Source organism: Plectropomus leopardus, chromosome 14 (genome assembly GCF_008729295.1).
Source record: "Plectropomus leopardus isolate mb chromosome 14, YSFRI_Pleo_2.0, whole genome shotgun sequence".
Classification (NCBI taxonomy): Eukaryota; Metazoa; Chordata; class Actinopteri; order Perciformes; family Serranidae; genus Plectropomus; species Plectropomus leopardus.
In genome coordinates, this window is record NC_056476.1 from 13726717 (window position 1) to 13753642 (window position 26926).

A 26926-nucleotide genomic window follows, 5' to 3' on the forward strand; every position below is an offset into this window, starting at 1 on the left:
CACGTGTGTGCATGTGTGTGTGCTGGAACTACATCTGCGATGGGCACAACCAAAGTCACCTCTGAGTCTGTGCCACAGTGCTGACATCAGCACTTGCTCTTATTAAACTGTAATAGTTGACATTTTTGTTTTCCCAACTGCTGCACCTTGTTCAATCAAAGTCACATTTTGGGGGGTAAAATGTACATGAGTGCGCAAAATACACACACACACGCAGAAAACTACAGCCGTCGACAAAGGCAAACGAGCTACAATGGACTAAAACATTTCCATTAGAAGGTACGTGATGCAGCTGCATAGAAAGATATCAGAAATGTCAACGGGTAACTTATAATTGTTTAATCACAAAGATTTTCTGACCAGTTGGGGTGCTGTAGGTTTATTTTGCCACTCATCATGCACAGTTTACCACACTGTGCATCACCCAAGTCAGATGAAGGCCAGCTACCGGTGCAACTCATTCGACAATTGCTACAAGTAATGACGTCCCACAGTGTTGCTATGGAAACATCCCACAATGCTGTCTCCCCCCAAGTCACTCAGTTTTCAGCTGCAAATGTCCTTTAGCACCGTCACTGTTAGCTCTGTCAGCAAAGTTAGCAGTGTCAGTACAGCTAGTTGTGCTAACATAGTTAACAAAGGCATTTTGAGGCTCAAAATGTAGCTGCACAGCAGTAATCTCAGAATGAGCCAGACGGCTAGCTGGATCCTGCCTGACCCAGGTGGCGCACAGTGCTGACTGGTCAAGGCTAACATTGGCTAACCAGTGAAGAGGGCTGTAGGTACTATGTTTTGCATGTTAACATGGACTGTATGTCAGCAAAGTCCAACAGAAAATTTAATTAAAGGCAAGACATTTACATCATAAAGCGATTTGAAATGTTGCGCTAAAGCTCACTAAATTAATGAAGAGTTTGACTAACAGGTAAGGCCTCTTGTATTTCAAACCATTCTGTGTTATTTTCTTAAAATCTAAATGGTTTGATACCAGTTAATGGGTGTCAAGCTATCAAAAGCAAAATTAACCTGAAACTGACATGCGTAAAAGGTGCAAAATGTCTTTACATTTTGTTTTTGACTTTGCATCATTTTTTTATTTTTGCAGCATGTTTGCTTTTAATGTATTTGTTTTGGCTTTCTGCACCCCCTTTTTCTTTCTTTTTTTTTTTAAATTTGCAACATATTTCCGATGTTGTATTTGTTTTGAATTTTAGCTGGCATCATTTCTGAAGCTGCAGCACATTTTTTCCTAATGAAACTATTTTGGGCTGTTGTAGCATGTCTTCCCTCATCGGCCACCACAGCAAACACACACAGAATAGAACTTACACAGCTAGAAACAAACAAATCCAAACAGCTGCAACATTATAAGGTTTATTTTGGCAACAGGAAGACTAAACTGAGTTGAATGCATGCACATTTTTTACAAGTTCAACTGGGTTCACGACACACATATAGAGACACACACACACTGCCTCAAAGAGACATACACAAAAAACAACCAGTGTTCACCAACTGGAAAACAGTACATTAAGTGCATGTTAGGCTGCATCCTGAAGCCCAAAGTGATATCATTAGTTGGAGACAGCTCTATTCTCTTTGCATCTAACCCCTTTTTCCTGTTAACCCCTCCCTCTAACCCTGCAGTGGAATGTAAGCACTGTCAAGCTCCAAGCGTGTCCAAACCTTGTTAATACAGGCCTCTGCTCACTAGGGATCACAGCCAAGCAGATGCCGGCATAAAATGCAAAACTCTTCTGGCAAGATTTCATGCTATTTTGCAAGATGGTGGTTGGGTTTTCTAAGAAGTGTTTGACACTTTCCAGCTATGAAAATGTTTGATGATGCTGTGCAGAGCAGGAAAACACAACTTAGCACAGGATCAAGCCTCTGTCCTGATCCTCATTCCTTCCATTAAGGTTTATTGTATTTATTTAACCTTTAATAAGCTTGGGAGGGCCCTCTGGGCATGCGTGCCCTTTTACAGCAATATCCTGTTGCAAAGTCATCCAGTTATGCACATTCACACCTTATAGCACCTTGTGCAGATGCAGATCTTTTATTCATGAAAACCTATTGGTGAGCTGAAATGGCTAGAGGGTGAGTGGCTCACACATGGATGTTTTGAGGTTTTATCAGGGAGGGAACAAGAAGGGGACAGCAAAGAAGATGTCAACATAGCATAGAGAAAGAGATAAAGTCAAATTTTCAGACCAAATATCTTGACTCTGGGCACAAATCCAGATATTCTGAAGTAAAGTGAACCACAATCACAGGTCTGGTGATATCATCACTGAATTTGCAAATAATCTTTGGCATTCATTGGAACTTGGCAAACAGGAGCAGCAGATGGTTGAGGGGTAGAACCATATTTACAGTGTCACGTTATTTATTAAACACAACAACACTGATGTATGTGTTTCATTTTGCAGTCTACCTGGCACTCCATGTATGTAGGCTGACAAAAACACAACATCCTGGTGTGAATTAGAGCCTCAGCAGGAGCCTGGGGGGATAGAAATCACACACTTCCACAGCAAAACTGCCCTGTGCACAGTCTTCTCATGAATCATACTTTTAGTCAACAAAACCCTAGGGTCACAGAAGTGGAGCAGTTTAAAATTATAGGATGCATCTCATCAAGAGGTAAAATGCTTACAGCTCCTGCAGGGATGTGAGCCAAGAGAGAAGGAGAGAGCTAAAGCAGGAAGAGAGGAAGAGAGGAGCAACTGAGAAGGTGGAAAAGAAATGAGTCTGCCTTTTTTTCTGCCCTCGGGCCATCTGAGGAGAGTTTGGTGAATTTACCAGATTGAAATCCCTCAAAGCAGTGATAGTTGCAGTATGCCAACTAAGGAGAGTGCTCCTCCATAAAAGACACAGAGAGGAATGATGGCAGCTGACAAACAGGAAGTAAACACCACATTAGGACAAATGCTTCTTGGATTTCTTAGTGAGAGTTGAATATTGATACCACAATTATCAAGCTGCGGCTAGATTATCTTAGCTTAGCATAAAGACTGAAATCAGGGGGCAACAGCTAACTTGAATCTGCCCTAAGCAAACACAACTAACCAACTAGCACCTATATAGCTCATAAAGTAAAGGATATATTTGGTGTTTTTTAACCTAGACCCTATTTTCACGTTTTGTGTCTCAGTGACTGATAAAGACAAAATGTTTTGAAATTGGTCCAGTACTGAGAGAGAATGCTGCAGCCAGTAGTGGAGAAACTGGCTGCATTAACCACTAAGGGCATTGGCACACTGTCGGTGTACGTCCACTAAAAGTGCTTGTCTTTGCCATTGATGGGCTCAGATTGTTAATTTAACCATTTCACATCAATATGGAAAGGGTCCCTACAGAGACAGACCTTTTATTAGAGTAATATCCTTTTGAATTAACCAGGAACAGCCCTGAAATTACCATTGCCAAAACCACCAAACTTGATTTAAAATAACAGTAATTTTAACCTGAACAGAGGCAGCATATTTCACATCTACCTGGGTGAATCAAGGGTGTATTTTAACCAAACCAGAGCTTGGGATTGTTAAAACAGTGAGAAGACAAACTGTCAACTTTGAATGAAGTGTTTTGTGATGATATAATAATTTAAATTTAAATGAAGTCTGTTGGGTGTAGCCATAGTGATTTCAGGGCTGCTCTTTCACAAAAAGGTCTGTCTCTAGGGTTAAAATAACAAACCCAGCCTGCCAGTTGCAAAAAAAAGCACTTTTGGTGGATGTAAACTGACGTTGTGCAATTGCCCATTAACGTTACATTACTGCCTGTTTCCCCACTGCCAGCTGCAGCGCTCTTGCTCAATACCAGACTGATTTAGTTATTTACCTGACAGGCTAGCTGTTTGTTCAGTCTTTTATACTGAGATAAGATAACCTTCTGCTGGGCGCAGCTTCATTTTCAGTGTACAGATACAAGTGTGGTTTCAATCTTCACACATTCAGATTTTTTTATCAATCATTCATTTGTTATTAAAGAGAAGAGACTAGTTTAGCTTCCTTCCTTTACCTTCCTTCTTTTTGTTGTCCACTATTTCCCATTTTTCCCTTTCCTCTCTTCCTTCCCCAAGTGTAATGCACTCGGGTACGAACTGGATGTTCCTGAAGCAGCTGCCACAGCAGTGGTGTGCACTGCAGGGTTAACTCCTCATCAATGTGACTTCTGAAGCATCATCTCCGAGATCATCTTAAAATAGGACGGAAAATCACGCGGGCAAAATGACCATGAAACACAAAAAACCTTCAGCAAGAGGTGCAGGATACAAAACTAATCACAGCAGCAAACAGACTGTACCACAGTCATCCAGACTCTTTTGTAATCAATCTTAACTCCATCCAGGATTTCAAGATTACACCAGGATTGATATTATAATGCTTTACCTCAGAGGAAAATGTATGTGTGTGTATTTAGTGTGTGTCTATGTGCGAGGGGAGGGCGGGAGCTGGGTAATGCTACATGAATCAAGTGCGAGGTCATGTTTGCAAAAGAAAGCGAGAGCAGTTGTTGCCATGCCTACAACATGCATGTGCACACAGAGAGGCTTGCACAAACACACGCCGCGAGGCTATGCAAGCCTGACTCGCCAGCCCTGTGGCGCTCTATGGTGGCTCAGAGGTCAAAAAGCTCATCATGTAAGCTACAATCCCTGCCTACACACTCTCGCCACTGGTAAATATTTAATCAGTCCTGGAACGCTGAACACCAAGGCTGCCCTGAGCCCTCCTTATGGTTAACACACACATGAACGGAGAAGGAAAGATGCACTGCCATGAGGAAGCCTTTGTGATCTGAGGATATATGTAGAGATTAGCCAGAGTTACATTGTATTCAGAGAAAGCAACATGAATGTGTCTGTAAATCTGCTTCACACACAGCATTCCCAAGAGACCAGAGTGTGTGTCAGAAGTTATTCTACCACTTTCTCCTTTTCGGTTTCCTGCAAGCCAAGTCTTACTTCAGTCACAAAGCTCTGAACTATTTGGCTGTGTTTCTGTGCACGACTGGCTGGCGGGGGAACTACAGTATGCAGGGGCGGCCCACTGTTTCCTCTCTGTGCTCTCTCTCCTGCAGTCCTCCGTTTGCACCTCCCTCTATTCCCTCTCCTCTCGCTCTTGACAATTCCATCGCTCCCATCTCCCACTCTGCTGCGCACTCTCGTCACTCAGTCAGTAAAGCACAAATACCACTCGCTAAGCACCTAGCTGCAGTTAAAAGTTATTATTTACATTAGGGAGTACAAAAGATGTCACAGACACCAATGGAAAAGACATTACCTCGTTCTGCTTTCTGCCCTCAGGCTTGGAAGGTGGGAGTTAATGCTGAGGTGGGACTCACATCAGCAGCAATAAGACAGATATAAAAGTACACACACACACACACACACGCACACACGCACACACATACACACACACACACACACACACACTAGTCCAAACTGCATACTATGCATATTTTTGACCCCATATTGTGTTTTTCTTTTAACATTTAGTCACTGTTGCAAGCATTTTTAATGCTATTTGACTCAGATTTTTTTGAGTATGAAACCCTTATTTTGTGTCTACAGCTGCAGTGACTTGTCAATTAATCAATTCAGCAACTTTTTGATATTCGAATAATTGTTTCTGTCATTTTTCATGCGAAAATTCCGACCATTTGCAGGTTTTAGCTTCTCAAATATGCTGCTTGTCTTATATGATATATCTCTGAAATATGTTTGTTTTTTTTGGAATGTGTTCGTGAAACAAGCATTATGCAGTTATCAATTTAGGCTTTGAGAAATTATAAGGTTTTTTTTTTTGATAACTGACACTTCATACACTGAACGATTACAGAGTGTTTGCAGGTACCAGTCACTTGAATTTAATGTTTTGGTTAGACCTTTAAAAGAATATTTCAACCAATTTGTGACAATTTTCAGAAAAATCATGTTTTTCTTATTCAAGCATTTCAGGTAAGTGTAAAGGGAAGTAATACAACTGTGGTCCTTCACAGAGGTGGGTTTCATGTGTGAATATGGTTGCTTAAGTGAGTTAGGTTAATCTGCATTTTGCCTAAAGGTAAGTAAAAGTATAATTTTATATAACTGAATTTAAGTCATCTTAGGAGGTTTAAGGACCTGCAGACACCCTGAATTAACAAGGAAATAACCGACATATTGACTGATAATGAAAATAATCGTATCCTGCAGCCTTACTCACTAGATGATTCATTTAGAAGCTGTTCTGAGGCTTTCAATAGTATCTTCTTCAGTTGAGGGAATTTGCTCAGCTATCGTGAAATTGCAGATGTGTGTTTTTATTTTTTTAAAAAAGGTCTTACTTTTATCATTCAATTTTATCAGTTAAAAGGACTTATCCTTACAAGCTTAAAAGTTCCTGAAAAGTTTGATAAATTAACCTAACATAGACTTGGAAGGTAACTGTAGAAACTGTGATATAAGCTTTAATAACAGATGTTCAATACAGTTTCCTCGAGCCCAAGCTTTGCATTTTTGCAAAAAAAATAAAATAAAAAATGACTGTGCCATTCCTGTCTTAATCTTCATGAACAACCACGCTGAGCCACAATGTTATCCAAACACTGTGACATCCCACCTTGGGATATTATTTCTCATTAATGTCTTGGTTTTAATGAATAACACCACAATGGTTCTTACAGCTTGCTTGTGCTCCCCGCCTTCATGTCTATAACAATGACAAAAGCTGCATTTTCATGTGTGTCCTCCACTTACAGAACCACAGCAAATCTAAAATTATCCAATTATAACCCTGTTCTTTCTTTTGCCAGGCTGACTGTCAGCTACTTTGATGTGAAACCATGACAACCGATTCTCCTCACACTGCGAGCGGGAGTATTACATGTTCTTGAGGTCAGGCAATAATTTAATGTTGGACTAAATGATGTCATAAAAACTGAAAAATCTATCATCTGTAATAATCTGTGGTAATAAAAGGCCTGAAAGGTTTGATCTGACTGATTTTATGGTCATTGTTAATCAAGTTAATTTAATATTTCCATGAAGACATCAATTGAGATTTATGCACGATCGGATAAAGTATAAAAAGTAAAATATCATTTGAATCCTTAAATGGCTCATCAGGAAGTTTTTGAAGTGGCTGCCAAATATTGATTGCCATTTTTTTCAAAAGGTCAGCTATACGTGCGAACATGGACACACGACTCTTGAACAGTTGAAGTTATTCATACAGGTATGACAGTTATACAGGGACAGGAATTTGATAATGTTATTGTTATATAAATACAATTTTATTGATACCAATGCCATTGTCAATCCTGCTTATCAGTTTGATTCTTAATTGATTCTCTTATTAATTACTGATTAATTTTCTATGTGGAAAAATGATAGGCCTTCACAAGTTTTCAGCATGAATGCAATCGTCTCCAGTTCAGTATCCAAATGTCTCCCCTCTGTTCCTGAGTTATGACGTAGACTAATGGCCAGAGAAGTGTTTGTGCAGAACAATGTAACGTCACAGTGAAGCTAACCTTTGACCTTTTGGATATAAAATATCAACCCTTCATCATTTTTCTCAAAATTCATTTGTTTGAAATGTTTGCGGCAAATTTGAGGAAACTCCTTCAAAGCTTTGGTGAGATGTTGTGGTCACAAGAATGAAATGGACATGAGGACACAGTCTAACCTTTGACCACCAAAACTGAATCAGTTCATTATTGACTCCAAGGGTTTTTTTTTTTGCCAAATCTGAAGAAAAATGGGACAGACAGTCAGATGGATGAAAAACCCAAAATCATACCTATCGGCATGGAGATGTTTAAAAGCACACATGTAACTCAGATCATCATCTAAAATGGATTAAATGAGAGAATACTTGTAGAGCATGCATCTTCTTAGTCCTGCCTGTGTGGCGCTCATGTTATCAGAACTATATGCTGCAGCAGCGCTCGTGCACAGAGTGTGTCGTGGTTTTCCTGTAGACAGATGTTTCAGCATATTACTAGTGTTTCCCCCCTTACTTGAAAATATAATTTCGTCATCTGTCTTTGTGTTATGATGCCACATTTTGCACTGTTTCTTCCTCTCTGCCATGACTCGTTGCAAGTTTCCAGCAGCTGAATGCATGAGTTTGACGTGATTGTTTTGCAATGTGCCACTGTTGTCGATAAAAAGGAATTGATGAGCCCAGAGGCAAAGGATTCTGATGAACCTGGAACCTGTTCTAAAATGGAACCAGTTCTTGATTCCCATCCCTGGTCCTGCATTTGTTTTTTTCTACGTCAGTGGTTTGACGGGGGCAGAGCTCAGTTAGAAAAACCAAACCGAACAGGATTTAGTAACCTCTGAATCAAAATATGACAGTTGGTGCAGTGCTTGCAGATATTCCTACGCCACTGTCAATTAAAAGCAAACCCACACAGTCCTGCTGGAGCAGATAAGCTGAATTTATGAAGGTTAAATTCTTAATAAATAAAGAAAAAGCTGTTTATTTCTTTCCAAAAGTTCTTTCTCTCTCTCTCTCTCTCCCTCTCTTTCATTCAGATCAAGTGACTCAGCTTCACTAATGAAGCAAAACCCAATCAGCAATGAGAGACTATTGTTACTTCATTTCATAAGGAAGCCTATTTGGTTGGGTAAATTACAACAAGGCTGAATAAATAACCTCCTGCAAACCTCATCAGGTCTGTAGTTTGTCAGCTCAGATCAGAGCAGCTGTTGATCTGAGGATGCAGCAAACGAGAAATCCCTGCTCTCTGTCTCCTCTGATTTTTTTCAGCTTGCTTCTTCCTTTTAACAGCTCTATGGGTGCAAATGATGCACTTCTTTGAATGGGTAAGGATGAGGATGGGGCTGTAAAGTACGATGTAACAGGGTCAGCAGAGGGCCATTTTCAAATCTCTCTTTTCAAAACGAAATCAGAAATTTCCAACCCTGTTCTGTTCTGGTTTAAGCTATCTTGTAATCGGAACTACTCTCTTGTGGGCAATTGATAATCTCATCAGTTCTGGGGGAGAAAAATCAATGGGACGTCCTCACTGGATGATTACCCAATTAAGCATTTAATCTTAAAACAGAAACAGCCAGAAAACAGTGAAAAGGCAATGTCTTTTAAATATCTCCCCAAAACTCCCCAAAGATTGCCCATTTACAATTATTTAAACACAGAGAAATGCAGCAAATCACCATGTTGGAGGAGCTGAAACAAGACAATCGTTGCTGTTTTTACTTGAAAAACACATCACTTGCCAATCTAAATTGCTGCCAGTGCAGCTGTTTTTTTGTTAGAGCACCTGTAAAACAGTTGCCAACAGCAGCAATGAGAGCTAACAAAATAACTGTAAGTCCAAAATGGCTGTCCGCCTGATTCTTGTCCTCATGTAAGGTCACTTTTGCCAGCTAGGCTGACAAATTCTCACTTCCTTCTAACAGCAGTCCCCTGGTAATAAGCGGAACTAATAATAATAAGAATAATAATAATACATTTTATTCATGGATTGCTTTTCAAGAGACGCAAAGACGCTTTACATAGTAAAAACTCACTTTTTTGCAAGATCACCTTCCTGCAGCACTTCTGTCTTGGAAACTGTGGCTGTCATATCAATTGTTTCAGCTTTTCTAACAAATCTTTCTCCCAGGTATTCTCAAGGGCAAAGAGGTTGATGTGATTTGCTGCTAAAAATGGGCCAATTTCCACACTGTTGGAGGAGATCACTGGCTTATTGCCAGGGAGTAAATTGCTGGGTAATATCATCCCCCTGCATCGAGACAGATCAGATGAGGCTCCAATCAGGTGACTGTGCTCTGCTGTCTGATCGGCCCATCAAGACACCTCACCAGAGGCCATTTGCTGTTAACAGCTACTTCTATCACACCAGAATCTAAATTATTTGTTCAAGTTTCAATCTCTTTTAAACTGCACTGAGATGATTAGAGCTGGGAAAAAGCCATATTAAAAAATGTGCAATAAAACGAGACACAGTTGTTTTGTTGTTTCTTTTGTTGTTTCTTTATACATCTAATACTGATACTTTCACTAGTGCTGAGAAATCTAGAGTTGGATCTATATCCGGTTTGGCTGGTGTAACAAACTAAAACCGGTTTGAATTTAAGCAAACCTGCTGAACCAGCATTTGTCATGATGACACTTTTTTTAGGATTTTTTTTGGGCATTTTTGCCTTTCTTGAATAGGACAGAGTGACAGCGTGAAAGGGGGAGAGAGAGGGGACGACATACAGCAAAGGGCCATGAGCTGAAATCGAACCCATAGCCACTGCGGCAAGTACATTGCCTTCATACATGGGGCGCCTGCTCTATCCACTGATCCACCAGACGCCCCAATGATGACACTTTTTGGCATCTCAACATTACGTCCAACTTGTGTTGCATAAGTAGCAAATTAGTACTATGACAATGTACTAAAAATAATATTATGTTTGTTTATAAAGAGATTAACAGAGCCACTGGTGTCTGACAGACTGTGCACAATTTAATGCCAAACCAGCAACATGAAGGAGACCACATTTAGACGAGATGAGCGCGGGAAGACGCACACATGTTTGTTTACCAGAAAGTTCATGTGTTTTTTGGGGTTACAAAACGAGACATAGCAGAGTCAGTCTCTCAAGAAAACAAAAACTGCAGTAATATGGCAAAACCTTTTGATTTGAGGCACACAATAGGGGTGTCCTAAATAACAGCAATCGACTCCGTGTGCCGCTTTGAGCTCAACTTTCATGGGAAGCCTTTTTTCTATTTATTATTGTTACTCGCTTGCTTCAATGGACAAGGAACAGCTGACTAAACCGTTAAATTGATGAATTATTTATAAAATACCACTTTATTTCACAACAAAAACCTAAATAAGGTGGCAACTGGCTGAAGGCAGATCGCCAGGGAGCTGAGAGTTTCTAGTGTAAGGTAGATGACCAAAACTTATTACAACCAATTTGCTTTTGGCTGTATTGTATATCATTTCCAGCACATATCAAAATATAAAATGTGTTTTCTGTTTAAAAAGTACAAACGAAGGAAGACAGCAAGTACACTCCCATCTTTGAAGTGGTTAAATCTAAGTGTACAGCTGATAGTTGGTCTACATGGTTTGTTGACACGTCGTTGATTTGACGGTTTCAATATGGACAGACAGCTCCAATGTTACGCCATGCAACATATAGCCGGACGCTGTTGGAACACAGCGTCATGTAATTCCACTTGGGAGCGGGTGCTTAGTGCAACACCTAGTGATAAAATTTGATATACTGGACCGGTCTGGTGTTTAATATCAAACCAGTCTGAAAACTTTCACAACAGCCGAACCCTAGAATTTACTAGTTTTCTCAGATTTATTTCATTGTAGATTTACCGTCTTTGTGTTTGGATGAACAAAGCAGGTCAAAGAAAACATCTTGTGCTCTCTAGACTCTCTGAAGAAATGTTTTCCAGACTTTTGGCTCAAGGTTCCTCGTTATGAAGCACAATATATTCTTGCAACACTTCATTCATGGTTAAGTGTCTTTTGAGTTCTGAGCACTTCATTCGAAAAGTTACTGTACCTTCTGCGATTTCACTCCAATATTTTTAAAGTCTCAAGTAGTGCTGTACTCAACAAGAAAGAGGCAAATATCACAGAAAAGTCTGAAAAAATGAACTTTTTTTGTGTGGATGAGAATTTAGTTCATTTTTATTTCTTACCATTTCAATAATTTCACAACCCTTTAGAAAGATTTTACAATCTCTTGTGAGGGTCCTAACTCTCAGGTTAGAAACCACCAGACTAATCTGAGGGTTAGGAACCACTGGACTAAAGGACCAATAAATTAGACAACAAAAGATACACTTAAAATTAGCTACAGCCCTAGTCATTACTAGAGATTTGTCTCATTCTGTTTTTATGTGTCCCCTGTCCTAAAACAGAGCACAAAAAAGGCTAAGGAATAAAAAGGGCAGAGTCACTGGGTTGAAACCCTGTGAACAGCAGCCTGCCATGGTGCCATCGTACCTACTGCTTCAGGTTAATGGCTCAGACAAAGCAGGAGAGTGACAAAAAGACACATACTAGCAGAGTAATATGTTCTTATGTATTCCTACAGCATGTGGAGAGCCACAGAGAGGGAGAGAGTGTGTGTCAGGGGACAAAAGATAGCTCATTAGTGCTTTAGATGTCTTCAACAGGGGCAGAGGACTGACCTCACCGCATTCAAACCCTCACACACACACATACCTTATGCTAAGGACAATAACTTGTCTGTTTATTTCAGGTTTAAACGTTAGTTCAGCCAACAAGGGCAGGCGCTCTCTCCCTCCTGATATTACCTTTTCCCCCTCCCCCTCTCTCACCCTCTCCGTTCCCCACATTAGGTCTGCTGGAGCCAGGTAGCTCCCATGGCTAGAGTAGATAACAGCAGCCATTATCAGATTCCCAGCATTTAAACGTCAGCTCGGCATCGATCGCCGTGGTTACAACTGCCCTGTCTGCATGGTGCCAGAACAGTCTGGGGGCGAGCTCCACCCCCCTTCCATGACAACTGCCATCTGATGCCTCACTGTGATGTTGTTTTTATAGGGACTTACTCTCACCATATGCATGTCAAAATCCATCATCCTATTATGCTACCATCTATCCTTTTGTTTGAGGAACATGAGCTGCAATTCCTCGAGGATCACAGACAGAAAATCCCTAAACTCACTTGGAGGTCATTTAGATAAATAAGATTACATAACTGATCAGATTACTGAAATACTCCCCAATCAATTAGCACAACATGTAATGTACATAATTACAGCACTACCAGGCCTGAGGTATAATTAAATAATGTCATCATTTTGCAGGGTTGTCTTGTGATGATATGATTAGGGAATGTACCAATCCAATACGCTGCATGTGGATCAGAGCCAATACTGAATGTATTATGCGGATCACGTATTTGCCACAATGTAACCATTCCAGTTTCTTTTCCCAGCGTCTTTTTTCAGTCACATTTGTTCTGTCGTGACAAGTTGCTAACTCTGTTAGTGACACAGCAATCTCTGGTCTCATGTTACCTTGCAGAAAAACGATTCCAAAGACCTCACAAGGGGAGTTTTTAGGAAAACTGAGCACTTGAGCTGGTATGCTGTATCTGCAGATAACCAGACTAAAGATACCAAGAAGTTGGGGTTTTTTTTGTTTTTTATTATTTTATATTGATTTTGCATACATTTGGTAATTCACGTATGTACCCTTATTCATCTGGTTGTAGAAATCCATCTAATCCATCAGTCTGGATCTATGTATCAATCAATGATTAACGATCCAATATACTTGATGCAACAGGAAAACATCAATCCATATCATCACCTTTAAGATGCGTCTTCATTTTGAAATTCCCATGGCATGTCTGTGTAACCGTGCCAGACAGATAATAGTAAGCAGCCAGGAAAAGACAAGGATATAATTGTTCTCTTGAGAATGAATCAGCAGTGTGAAAATATACTGGATTTCTGAGAAATGGCAGGTCAACAGAAAAAGAACATGCCATCAGCAATGCAGGAAACACGGCGCACCTGGCCGGGCATCTCATTCTGCTAACACAATTTTTTTTCATCTTTTGTGACCAAAGGACAAAGGAGTGGCAGCTACTTCTCTTATCGATTTTGTCACATGGGCATATGATATCGTCTCATATTGATCACGGGCCCCATGGCAGACTTTGTGAAATCAACAAATACCTAATAATCAACTAAAGACTCGATAAATTACTGTATTGTGATAAAACTAGTGATTTACACCTCTATTTATTAATATCTCTATATAATATTGACCATACTGTCGGTTCTCCTGTGTGAAGCCTGTGGGTTTTTTTGCTCCCCTTGCCATCAGACATTGGTGGCTTTGACCGGTGCGGCCCCTGTGTGCTGATTCCTTTGGCTGAAACCCCTCTTTCTCATCCAGCGCCCTCAGCTCTCCCTCAGTCACAGCACATTGTTCTGAACTGAGAGAAATGGCGACATTGCTCTTTGGACTCTATTCCCCTCGAGAGAGTGAGCACAGAAAGAAAAAAAAGAGGCTAAGCGAGAGGGAACATTTTCTTGTCCTCTGCTACAAGTCTGCAGAGTACTGTAATACTGTAACAGTGTACAGGAAGAAACATGATCACGTTTCAGAGCAGGACAATAAAGCATAGAGGCCAGTGAAGAGGCAGAAAAGGGCTGAGTCATTCTTTCTCAGTGTTCATTGATGTACAGCTTGTGTGTATTTGTTAACGGGACACATGAGGACATGCAGAATGTGAAACACCATGGTCCTATTATATATCGACACAGACACATGACTATAACCGGACAGTCGCTCGATCAGCCCCACTCAGACAGTATTCAACACATTAAACTCCAGCCAGCTAATGCCCTCTGAGGGCTGTCAATGCAATTGCAAAATGAATAAATCAACGCACAGTCACAGATTTGCGCAAACACTTGAGTCAGAGCATGACAGCTCTCTTTTCCTCTTTTAGTAGAGAGGGCCAAAAAATGAAGATTCACACAAGAATTTGCCCTTTCATGGAATTTCGCCTTCTGCTGCTCGCCTTCACAGAAAAGCACAAACAAAAGCCAAAGAATTCTGTGCAGCGCGTCCAAGTCCTCACTCTAATTTATTGGATTTTAAGCTGCATGAATACTGAGTCACATTTGTGTTTGTGTGCGAGTGTGTGTAAGAGAGTGTGTTTTTGCATTTGTGTGTGTGTGTGTGTGTGTGTGTGTTCCAAAGATGCCAGGTACCTTGACAGCAGGCGTGACTCCGTCCTCAGCAGTGCTCTGCCCATTCTGTCAAAAAAGCAGATGTAAGAAACAGTCAGAGTGTGTGACAGTGCATATATCAGTTGTGTGTGTGTGTGTGTGTGTGTGTGTGTGTGCGCGCGTGTGTGTAAAGAAGGCAGACACAGAAAGACAGAGAGAGAGATACAAGAGAATATTTGCAAGACTGCGTGGGTGGCAACTGTCCACTGTATCCAGCACTTTGCTCCTCTGCTGGCAAACCTAATAATCCAGGGCTGACACACACAAATGCACACTGTTCCACCGTTCACCAAACCCCAGAAGGTAAGCCTTGCAGAAACAGGTAATCATTGTTATTTGTAAAACAATAGCTCATCTAAGGCTTAAATCAACACGTTCATACAGCAGAAGTGGGGGACTAACTTTGAACATACAGCAGGATTTAAGTCAGATTACATGATTAGAAGTGCATTACTTTCTGTTGACAACAACTAGGAGAATAACAAGCAGAGGACAGAGGGGACAGTGTGAGACACCTGTGATGAAAAGCAGGGGCCATGAGATGTCAAGTCAAATTAGGATCACTTGTTACTGCCCATGGAAGTCACAGAGGAAGATGGGTTGTCTCCGATTCCCAATCAGGGTACTTGTGCCCCTGATGGAGCACTTATGCTGTTGCCTGGGAGTATGTGGAAAGATTGTAGAGTAGTTTGACTAACTTGGAAAAAATAGAAATTATGATTTGATTTAAGGAATACATACACATACAAAGTCAGTGGTAATCTGAACATTGTGTGTTGCAGTTGTGTAAAAAGTAGTTAGCAAGAGAGAACAGAAGAGGTAGCTAAAAGTAATTAATAAGAATTAATAGACTAAACAGCTCAAATGATGAGCTAAAAATAATGGATCACAGTTAAAACACTCCAAATAGTAGTGTTATTGCTGTCAAAACCTACCAAAATATTGAGAATTTACTTGAATGAAAAATTACCAATATCCACTTTTTCAAAATAAACAGTGTTATTTGGAAAAGGCAGTGGGAACTGATGAAGGGGCCCATGAGATCATCCTATGGGGCTGTAGGGGTACCTCAGATTAAAAAAATGTGGATCACTGGTCTGGCTGACATATGATATTTACACATTAAAAAAGGACTTTTTTTGTGTGAAGATCACAGAACTTGACTTTTGGACTTTAGGAGAGCTTATTTTTGGATTTAACTTTTTCCTCCGGAGCTCAGGTTGTTTGGCCCAAGAGCTTGCTTCACTGTAAAAAATGTAAAGTGAGGTCAGGGAATCAAATCCTGGGGCCATTTCAACTTGCAGTGTCATGATTCTCCAAATCCACAATTTGATGTGAGGTCACAATTCGATTTGATTTTGTCAGCAATGCATTGTTTGACTGTTTACATAACTCTTGGGCAAGGGAAAATGTTGCCACACTGCTGACTTCAGTGAGACAAGAGGATTTTCCACTTGTATTGTTTTTTCCCCTCATCTCTGACTCTGACAGTGGCCACAGCACTAAGGTAAGCCATGCTGTCTTGAAACGTTGTGCTTTTTTTCTTTGCTTTTTCTTTTCAGACGCATCCAGGTAAGACCCTTCAATGCTTTTGAAATTTAAAGTTCATTTCAATAATTTTCAATTTACAATCTAACTCAACCACATATTGGAAGTCATGTAGTTATTGGTTCAGAGTGTAACATTGTGACCTGTATTATCACCATAGTTGTTTATTCATGGATTCATAAATTATCAAATGTGGTGTTAAATTAGAGATTTTGCAGGACATTTTTTATTTTTAAACAAGAAACAAAAAAACATATATAAACCCAAATTCAGACAGTTTACTTTCATGGTACAATGGGATCAACAAAGTGCTCTGTTGCCTGGTTTATTTCCGTCTATTTTGGACCAGTTATAAAACTATAAATGTGTCTCTTATTAACCATTCATATAAAATATGGCTTCTAAGACATTAAAAACAATAGAGAAAGGTCAAAAATCAAAGCAGGAGATTTTAAGATATTCTGACTGTTAATCTCATGACGTGGGTCAAGCTCCAAAACCACAGGATCCTACTCTTCCCACAATGCAACTTATTAGCGCCACTCATCAGATCTCCTCGCCTTGTAATGGCCATGACTTTCAAACTTCATTCCTCCAGATTGTAACACAGACTTGCTGTTAGAAATGTGTATCCATCAAGCTCAAGTCGAGGTTACCCAAGTGTGTATTTTTCCTAGAGCCACATAACACTACAACACAATCGTTTTCACAGGCGACTGCTCCCGTGAACTGCACATTGACCTTAACATGTGAAATGGGTGGAGAGGCCTTTGATTGTTATAGTGTTATACCTCTGAAACATGTGACAATAAATCTATGATGATAACCCTGTCAAATGATCAAAGAAACACTTAAATAGGGTCAAATATTCTGGCCAAGTGAGAACACCCTGAATAACCACTCCCCACTCTTTTCCGCTTTTTGCTTTGTTTTCCATAACAGAGGGGCGACCCTGAGTTTCCTCACTTCCTCCATGCCTTCCCTCTTCCTCTTCCTTTAGACTGCACAAAATACGACAAGCAGTCAACACAATGACAAGTGGCCTTAACAACCAAACAGAGAGGGTATACAGCGTGAGACGTAAAGGAAGCACAGGCAGGGACAAAAGAGCGGCTCTGCTAAGCTCTTGTATACTGGAGAAAAAAACAGATCATCCGAAGAGAAGGAACACGGACTGTGGATCTAATTTACTGTTGCTGTAATATCTTGCAACACATAGTCTGTGCTGAGAGATTGGAAGTGTTTGGCAACTGGATGCACTTCTTTATTTCCTGCTCAGAGTTTCACTTGAGCAACAAACCAGCAGCCATAAATTGGATGGGTGCTACAACCCTAGGCATTTTTACAGACCAACAGTTCATCTGGTTGGACTTTAATCATCATCTCAAGGGAGGCAATGTAATTTAGCCAAACTGTGCCAGTCATAAAAGCTGTAATGTGAGGTGACAGGAGAAATGGAAACAATTAAGCGGCCAAGTGCAGTTTGGAAGTCGAGCACAGATGTGTTATAGGGGTGGTAATCTCAAAGGAAACCAAGAGAGAGGACACTGTGCTATGCTATTTATAGTGTAAATTTGATCTCAAAGTGAAATCTTCCTACTTCACGTTCTGACGCTTTACTTTCTTTTAGGGATGTCAATAGTTAATCATTTATCAGTTAACCAATGAGAATGTTTTTGTCCAATTTCACATCAGTTATAGGCTGGTTTTGCAAACTTTACTCTTCACTTTACTGCATTGCGCACCATTTGGGTCTGATAGGAACAAGCTAGCTAGCTCATTCAGCGATTATCACTAATGGTGTTTTTACACCATACAATATGCAAGAGTTTCACATGGCAAGTTTACTTACAAAAATGTGAATTCACAGCATGATGGACTCAATGGATGTGTTGAAAGCAACGCTATGGACATGAAGACATGAACATGAGACATGAGAAATGTTTACGACACTGTGTCGTGAGCCTATCAGCATTGAGATGTAGTCGAGATTCTCCTGATGTGACCAAGATTCAGAAATGATCGACAAACAACGACGTCTGCATGCACCCAGAGCTACACAGAGACAGAACAAATTAAAACAGATCAGCGAATGAAGCTACAACATTTCTTGGTAAACTCTGAAACTGTGTCTTGTGTAAGCTATTTCTGCGAGTGATTTGGTTGTGATCTGGTAAGTGATTTGGGTTGGTCTTTTATTGTGGAAAATAAACAATGGAGGGTGTGTAATGCGCTGCTGTGACAGTCTCATAAAATATAAAGAGTCTAAAACGGCTGCTATGGTTTGCAGCCAATTTTTGCCAATTTTTTCCATCCATGTGGATGGACACAAAGCGTTATCAGATGACGTAAACGAAATAGCATAATGTGATGTGATACAACTTTTTTTTTATTGTCAGACAACATATTTTATCATATCGCATTGCCCTACTTCTTTCTTTCATCACATATTCCTTCAGTGAGGTGTGTGTTGGGGGCTTTGTTTAACCTGATATCGTGAAGACCAATGGTGGGAATCCTAAGTGTGTGAGTGCAACTGTCTCTGTGTGTGTGTGTGGTCAGCAATGCCTGCCTGACGTTGCTGCTCAACACATTTCAACCTCATTAGCTTTGCATGGCTGATCCAAGTGGCCCAGTTAATGGTGCCTTCCCTCCCCTGGGCTTCCTCAATGAGAGCGCAGGCATGCACATACACACACACAAGAAGCCACATAAATCTGCTCAAAGAAACAAACGTGATTTAGTAAACATCGTAAGGAAGCGCATGAATCATGCTGTGCAAAACACACATATGGGTAAACGATACAAGGTGCACACACGTTCACTCAAAGAAATTTAAAGGCCACAAGCATGCCGTAAAAAGATTTACAAACCAACCTATTAAGCCTTCCAGAGCCAGACGGCAAAACTTTTAATTTCTCACAGGGCTCCTATATGATTAGATAAGTACACAATCTCAGAGCGTTGAGTGTGTGTGTGTGTGTGTGTGTGTGTGTTTGAGAGACAGATCTGTGTAACAGCGTGATTAGAGCAGCGCTGCCCAGTAACTAGGCAACTAAGAAATACAATAAGCGTTCTTTTGTCTGCGCCTGTGATTTTATCTGACTACACTCCTCGTAATCTCACCTGCCAGCGAGTTTTGACAGCAGGTCACATTACTCATGTCCTGTTCTGGTCAATGCAAGAAAATGGACAGAAGCTATTTCTAGTGGTCCTTTTTATTGTGTGATAAAGGCTTCCTCCTAATGTCAGTAACTATTAAGTGAAGGGAGAACAAAATGAGACTTTAAGAGCACCAAATCTGCACTTTTGCCTACTGGTGGCTGGCTTCACCAACAGGTTAACACTTTGAAACCTGGAGCGGCATCACTTTTCTTGTGCTGCTTGATGCCTGTGAACCCTCTGAACCCTGAGTTCATTGGTGAGATTTCTTTAAAAAAGATGGGAAAAGAGGCAATGAGCAACTCTGTAAGAAATGTTCTGCAAATTGCATAAAATAGTAGATTTAGAAAATTATTTTTTTTAAAGTTAGTAAAAAATGTCTAGGGAAAAAAGAAAAAAAAGAAAGATTTTTTACATATGTAAAATTATGTTGTTGTGATTTTTTCTTTTTTTAAAGCTCATTTTAAGGGTATTTCCTTGTTTGCTTTTTACTTTTTTTTAAATTTTATTTATATTAATTCATTTTTCAAACTGATTTTCAGGGGTTTTTTTTGTACTTTTAAACTAATTTCTTGCAACTTTTTGGGTAATTTCTTCTTTTTTTGCTCATGGCCCTCTTCCCATGTTTTTAAAAGAAATCAAGCCAATTTGCTTGGGGTCCAAAGGGTTAAACCTAAAATTCCTAAGTCAAAAGTAATGACGACTCATTTTCTCAGAGCACCTATAGAGCTGAGCGTTTTGTTATCACATGCCCACCCAGCTCTGCTCCATTCCCAGAGCCCTGCTCAGGTGTTCCAACAGGTCACACCCAGATTAGCCGCAGCTAAGCCTGCGTGTATGTACGCACACACGGAGCAAAGCACAAATGTGAACTAAACAAGTCCTCAAGTGTGCACTGCTGACCACGCCTGGCTCACAAACATGGCACACATTCCGTATGTTAACCCTCCGTTCTCCTCTACATGGCCTGTTGCGTAATGACAGAAAAAAATCTTTCTCTCTCCACTCTTGAGTATTGTGCAAGTCTGCTTTAGTCTCAGTTCATGCAGTTCTCCTTTATATTTTTTTTTTTGTTTTCTCTGTTTTATCTATTCAAGAGAACAGAATTCCCCTCTGAAAAATATGAAGAGGGTAAAAGAATTGTATGTGACAATGGATTTATAAGACTTGAAGTCTCAATAGGAGGACCAAATTGCGAACTGAAATACAATTTTATCCAAACCAGGTAGTTAATTTCAATTGGGAGCGGGGTTGTAAAAGTGAATAGCAACTTAAGAAGTAGTCGAAGCAGAGAAAAGAGAGGCTGACAGAGAAAATGATGCATTTGAGAATGAGCTCAATAGAATTGGGGGATAAAATTGCGATGAAACAATGGCCATTGTGGAGAGTGGCAGCCAAACAACCATTCTGAACAAAACACAGGTTGCAACCACAAAACTAAGCCAGCCAAAAGTGTCTTATCAAGCTGAGAAACAAGCACAAAAACATTCACATCAAAGATGCAGTGAGAGCGAGCAAAATAATCTGCATTTTCTACCATGAGTAACAGGAACTGAGGACTTGGTTATACAACAAATGTGTCACTTCTCCAATTATTGGAGTTTTTTGTACTTTTTGTGAACAGAGATGTTGAACTTTAGAAATTTACACTTAATCCATTAATGGTGGTCCTCTGTCACTATGTAAAATTAAAATATTTGATTACACAAAAGGGATAATTTGGATGTTTTTAAGTGAGTTTTTATGCAGTACTTATCGATACTTATTACCTACAGCAGATGGTAGTCAGCGCACTCCAGTTTGGAGATGCAGGAGTACCAGCACAGAAGGCAAGTAATATTACTGTGGACAGGGGCAGCAGCAAACATATTTTAAGCCCCCCAAAAAAAGTTATATCAGTTTAAGTGTACACTGTCAGGGTTTCCAACACAATCATTTATTTGTGGAAGCCAACCACGATTATAAACATCTGCCGCCACATCAAAGTGTATATTTTTGGAATTGAACTGGTCATTAAAAGCACTATTAGAATGTACATACACTATATACCAGCACGCAGAGTGTACTCTGGGCACAGACGGAGCAGAAGAACAGCAGGCGCAGTGATAGTGAAACTTAACTGTTCATTGAGCTTGGTCTAAAAGTTTGCTTTTACTCTGCAGCAGCTGCTGCAGATCGCTTATTCACCCCAGGACTCAAACTGCTGCTGAGATAACTCACCACAAGTTTTGCCTGCACTGTGTTCATGGACACGCAAGAATTTAGAGAGAGGACACAGAATGATAACAAGGGATAAACGGGATGATTCAGTTTGACTTTGGCTTTTTGAATCTTAAGTTCAGATTTACCTTTGTCATACAATAACAAAAACAAACTTCACAATCAAGGCAACAGTAGATCAGCAGCTCCTGTGTTCTGCAAAGTAAAATTCTTGTTCCTGTCGAGAGAAGCTGGCTTTGAAAAGAGCAATGTAACAAATTCAGATCCGCACCAGAAATTGCTGTTGGAGAGCAAGGTCAAGTGATAAAAATAGTCTGGCTAAAGTAAATGTTTCTGCTGTCCTCATCCAAAGCAGTACATAACTTAGATTCTGTGCTGGTACCTCTGCCTGCATCTCCAAACTGGAGTGCCCTGAATACCATGTACTGTAGGTGATACACTGATCATGGATAACTACCTCATACAAAGCCACTTAAAACAATCTGAAATGTCCCTTTAAGCTACAGTTTGCATCCCGATATAGCTGAACTCTCTCCATGGTTTCAAGATCACCTGTGTGAATCTATGAAATGGTTTATCAAAAGTATAACGTTTCAGTGTTGGCACCTGAGTGATTTCTTATGAAGAGTCAAATAGCTCAAAAGAAAGATAAATCCTTTTTTTTTTTTTTTTAGAGGAAATCTGCAATAACTGAACGCTGACAGAAGCATGATTCAGGGATTTTAGAGGAGGACATTCACAAACCTAGTAATGACAGTGGCTTATGCAGGTGGTAGTGATTCAACTGGGACAGGATGGGCTTGATTTGTTGAAGTGCTTTTATCAGAGATGATTCACTGTGAAGTTAATTCATAACAGGCATGGCTTGGTGATGAATAAAAGGCCTCAATCAACCAAATATTTTGAAAAGGTCTCTTTGCACAATTTTAAGTGCTTACTTTTTGTGACAGCTTTGAGCACAAAAGCAAGTAAATCTAGTTTCCCATTCATGACACATTCCAAACACTCACATAATGAGCGATGGAGAAACAGACTTCTCATCAGCTGCCATATCATAGCTACTCAAATTCAGATAAGAATGGTGTCTTTATGATACTTTTTTCCCATCCTTTTTTTCCAAAGCAGCCAAAGTCTCTGTGTCTGTCCCATCTGTCTACATGACGAGCACACCCATGGCTGTGCATCCTGTTTGACTCTCCCAACATGTTCGCTGGCATGGCCTCCAGTCTCACTCGTTCTTTCTGCTCAATCAATCTGAGCCCCGAGCCGTTTCACTCTGCCATCAGGACCCAAAGTGTGCAGCTGGCTGGCAGGTTGGTGACGATATAAATGGCACAGATCCCGCTCTGACGGGCAGTGACTGGTGCAATCAAATCAATTACAGATACTGGAGGTCAGCGAGTTGATGCTGACACGCAAAACCAAAACATGATTCCTCTTTATGATATATATTTATGGGCTAATATTTACACACACATACTCTATTTTTAACCACGATCTCACAAATTTGCTTATCAAAGACTTGTGACCATTGCACGTACCAATAGAAGGGTATTTTTTTGCAGTATTAAACTTAGCACTCTTCACAGACTCGGCATCACCATCTGTTCAGCTGTGATATGCTGCTCAGCCAACTCATATGCTGCACGATTCTGTAAATAGTGGAGTCTGCGGGACAACCTAAGCCAGGATGACGCGTTCCTAAAAGTGCTGCTTTCTGTATTATGTGCAGTTTTTCATTATCACTAGCATCATTAATAACACTCGTCTGCTCTATACAATTAACTTTATCTGCAAGTGCAAAACAAATAGTGTCCGTATCCTCAGTAGTGGCTGTACACTTCTGATTAATTGCATATCTTAATGAGTCCAGATTCATGACTTCGTCTTTCATGAATTAGGCCTCAAGTCTGGTTGTGAGAATAATCATTTTTTCCTCTAAATTCTTGCAAATTATTTCCTCAGCTTCATCATCAAATCAGAGGCCTGATTCAATATCAGACTGCTCTTTCGTAAAGCTGATGGAGGACACTGTGTAATATTGCACGCAGAGCTATTCATCAATGAGATCACATGCATACAACATAAGCGTCACAGGATTGCTACACCTGGTTAATTGACCAACTAATTCAAAATAGGGTTTTCTTGCAGCTGAACGACTCTATGGAGATCATATCACAAGCAGGTTAAACAGTAAGTAATTGTTTTTATACCGCGGTTGCTTCCACGCAGCTCTTATCTGCTCATCACAACCACAATGTGATGGTGACATATTCACTAAGCAACCAGTCTGTTCAAGAGGCAGTTGAAGAGTTCATGAATAATGATGCTACATCACAATAACAGGAGTCTGGACAACACGCAGCTGCAAATATCCCTCTCTCTCTTTCTCTCTCTCTCATGTGTCATACCTGCTGTGTAGTAATCAGATTCTTCTCACAGGGCATATTTAATTAAAACTCCATAGAGGAAACACACGCACTGTTAATGCATGAGACTGGCACAAGTATGAAAAGTTTGGTTTTGTTTGCAGTTTTTTTGTTTCTAAGTAATTAATGTCATAGCTAGATTCAAATTGTCTGAATTAATCGGTTAAGAGACTGAACTTACACAGAACAGTAGAAGCTCTGGACGGCCCTTCTGACCCCTAAAGGCACAAGACGGTTCAGTCCGCTCCCTAAAGCTGAGTGAGTAGGGATGGGTAATGTTTGGGTTTTTCATCTTCAAATAGCGCAAACTGTTCACACACTGCACTGCTACTTTTTACTTTCTACTCTCTTCTCTGGTCACTACAGCCTCACTGTCACTGGTTCACACACACATGATCGCTCACTCTCTCTTTCTTGCTACACACACAATCTGGCAATGAAATTAGGTAACAGTCGTACACGAATCAGTGCCATATTGGCACTGGGTTTCTGCACCCAACCCGAAGAGTGAATGCTTTTGCTGTTGGAGCATCACGTACACTGTCATGCCTTTCCCAGAGAAAGGAAATTTAGGGAGGAAAAACAGAGGAAAGAAAGAAAGGATAAAAGAAGAAAAAATCAAAAGGTACGTGAGAGAGACATGGATCAAAGAGGAAGGGTCGGGGGCCCATAGAGACTGCTTATGCATAGGGCCCAGAATTTAATGCTACGCCCCTGAGTGCTGGTGTGAATTAAACTGAAATTAAGAGAAAGAAAAAAAAATATGCTTAATTCTGCAATCTTAATAACAGAACTTATGGTTGCACAATTATACATTTTAAATGCACCGCTAACTTGATTGATCCGCATGAGCTGATTAGAGTTAGTACCTGGCCTTTCTTTCTGCGATGCCATGTGTGAGAAGACTTTAATTCACTTAACAGGTGACAGACAGTGAGGATGAGCCAGTACATTTCCTTCAGATCACAGCCTGTTATTCTCTCTGGCACTGAGCTTTGAAATGGAGTTGCTCAAAAGCTCCAATCGAAGACTAGAAAGTGAACCATTGCTAAATTGAGCTCTGAAAGCCACTTCTGGGGCCAAATGAAAACTCTAACATGAACAGGTCATGATGAAACATTTCCCTACTGGTTAAAACAAACAGAGCTTGTAATAGGCTGTGGCACACTGACATAGACAGCCTATTCATCAAATTTTGACGACTAAAATGCGTACTTAAGTTAAAACTCTGGACATAAACTATGATTTATTCATTAGGTCTACTCACCCACAGCTATGTATGTGGGTTATAGTCTAAAATAACTTTTAAGAAAGTGCACAGTTTGAACGGAGGGCTGATGTGTGCAAAAAAACCGCACATCTTGCGTTTTACCCAACCCAAATCAAACTGAATAAATTCAAGTATTCAAACAGTGCATGCAAAAACAGCGTCGACATATTTCACCTCTCATTACCTCTGTTTCGAGCTGCACTAGTTCCATCGTGGGCCATGGCTCCGCGATCTGAGCGAGAGGCATTTTCGCAGGATTTTCAGTTTCCCTCTCAGCTGCTCAATTCGGTCTCCCCCTTTTCTTTTTTTTATGCTCGATGCCGCTTCTGTCAAGTGCACTTCACCAAGAAAGCTCCTTTACTCCGGTCCAAAAGTCCAAGTGAAGTGGATTTATCAGCACTTTGCTTTCTGCTCGGAGGAGAAGACGCGCATGCAGACGCTGCAACCAAGATCTTTTACAAACAATTGTAATCCCTCGATTTGAATCTGGCGGCGGCTGGGCACTTGTGCGTGCTTGTTGAACGTGATAATCCAGCTGAAAACACCATAAAAACAAACCTTCTTGTCCTTACGCGCGGTGGCTGCTAGGGATTTGACAAGCGTGAGAGGAGATGAGGAGAGCCAAATCAGTGTGATCCTTTAATGGAGCTGTGTGGGAGTCTAAAGCCACCTGAAGGAATTAACCTGAGTCCGTGCTGTCTTTGCAATCGACGCCGTATCAGATCTTCCACGGCTTCCTCCCTGCGTGTCTGTGATTTCTCCCGGTTCCCGGCAGTGTGCGATGCGCGCAGAGACCTCAGTGTGGCTCTGTAGTACGAGCAGCTTCCAACTCGAGCTGTTATTGGCTGACTCCTGCAGAATTTGGCCCTGCCCCTTTTTCCTTATGTTCCGCCCAGGTCTGATCGTGCCATCATCTGGCAGAGGGGTGAAACTGCAAATACGTCATGCACACTGGGAGCCTGCTTTTCATGAACGGCCCTCTGATGCTTGTGGTGCAGCAGGTGCATCAGAGGAGTCATAGATCCTCTATGTTCAAAGGAAAACCTGTCAAACAGTTCATAAATGGGAATGAATGGCAGCCAAAAGAGCACCATGTGGCTGCATAATGTGGCTGATCCCAAAAGATGCAGGCCAATCTACAGAGTGTGCAACTGACTCTACGTGTTTGCTTGCCCCAAACTGTTTTTATTTTATGTCAGTATATTTAGTTCTCTGCAAACCAACATCACCACTTTCTCTGGGTCTAAAAACAACATACATTGTTTGCGAAGAATTACATAACATTGATTCCACAATAAAAAAAACAATGTAAAGAATAGAAGGGGCTAGAATTTGGGTCGTGACCAGTGCTGTTTGATTCTGCCCGGACGTTACATTGATGAAGCAAGCTTTTTTTCATTGACAACAGCTTTTGTAATGGTCCTTGAAAATCTTCAGTGATATAATACACCCCTCCACCCTCCAACACCTCTCTGCTTCATTCACTGCCGAGTGGATTTTGCTCTTGGCTGTTTGGTTACTATTGGCAA

At 40.6% G+C, this 26926-nt stretch overlaps 1 protein-coding gene across 1 annotated transcript in view; it reads right to left on the reverse strand.

Moving 5' to 3' along the window:
- rps6ka1 (ribosomal protein S6 kinase a, polypeptide 1) overlaps positions 1-26186 on the reverse strand; it is a 65958-nt gene extending 39772 nt beyond the window's left edge. The window contains exons 1-2 of the mRNA XM_042500186.1: positions 25582-26186; positions 14751-14795 (exon numbers count right to left, since the gene is read on the reverse strand). Coding sequence (XP_042356120.1) covers positions 14751-14795; positions 25582-25644 — 108 coding nt within the window. The 5' untranslated portion in view covers positions 25645-26186. The remainder of the gene's footprint in view (positions 1-14750; positions 14796-25581) is intronic.
- Positions 26187-26926: the final 740 nt, after the last annotated feature.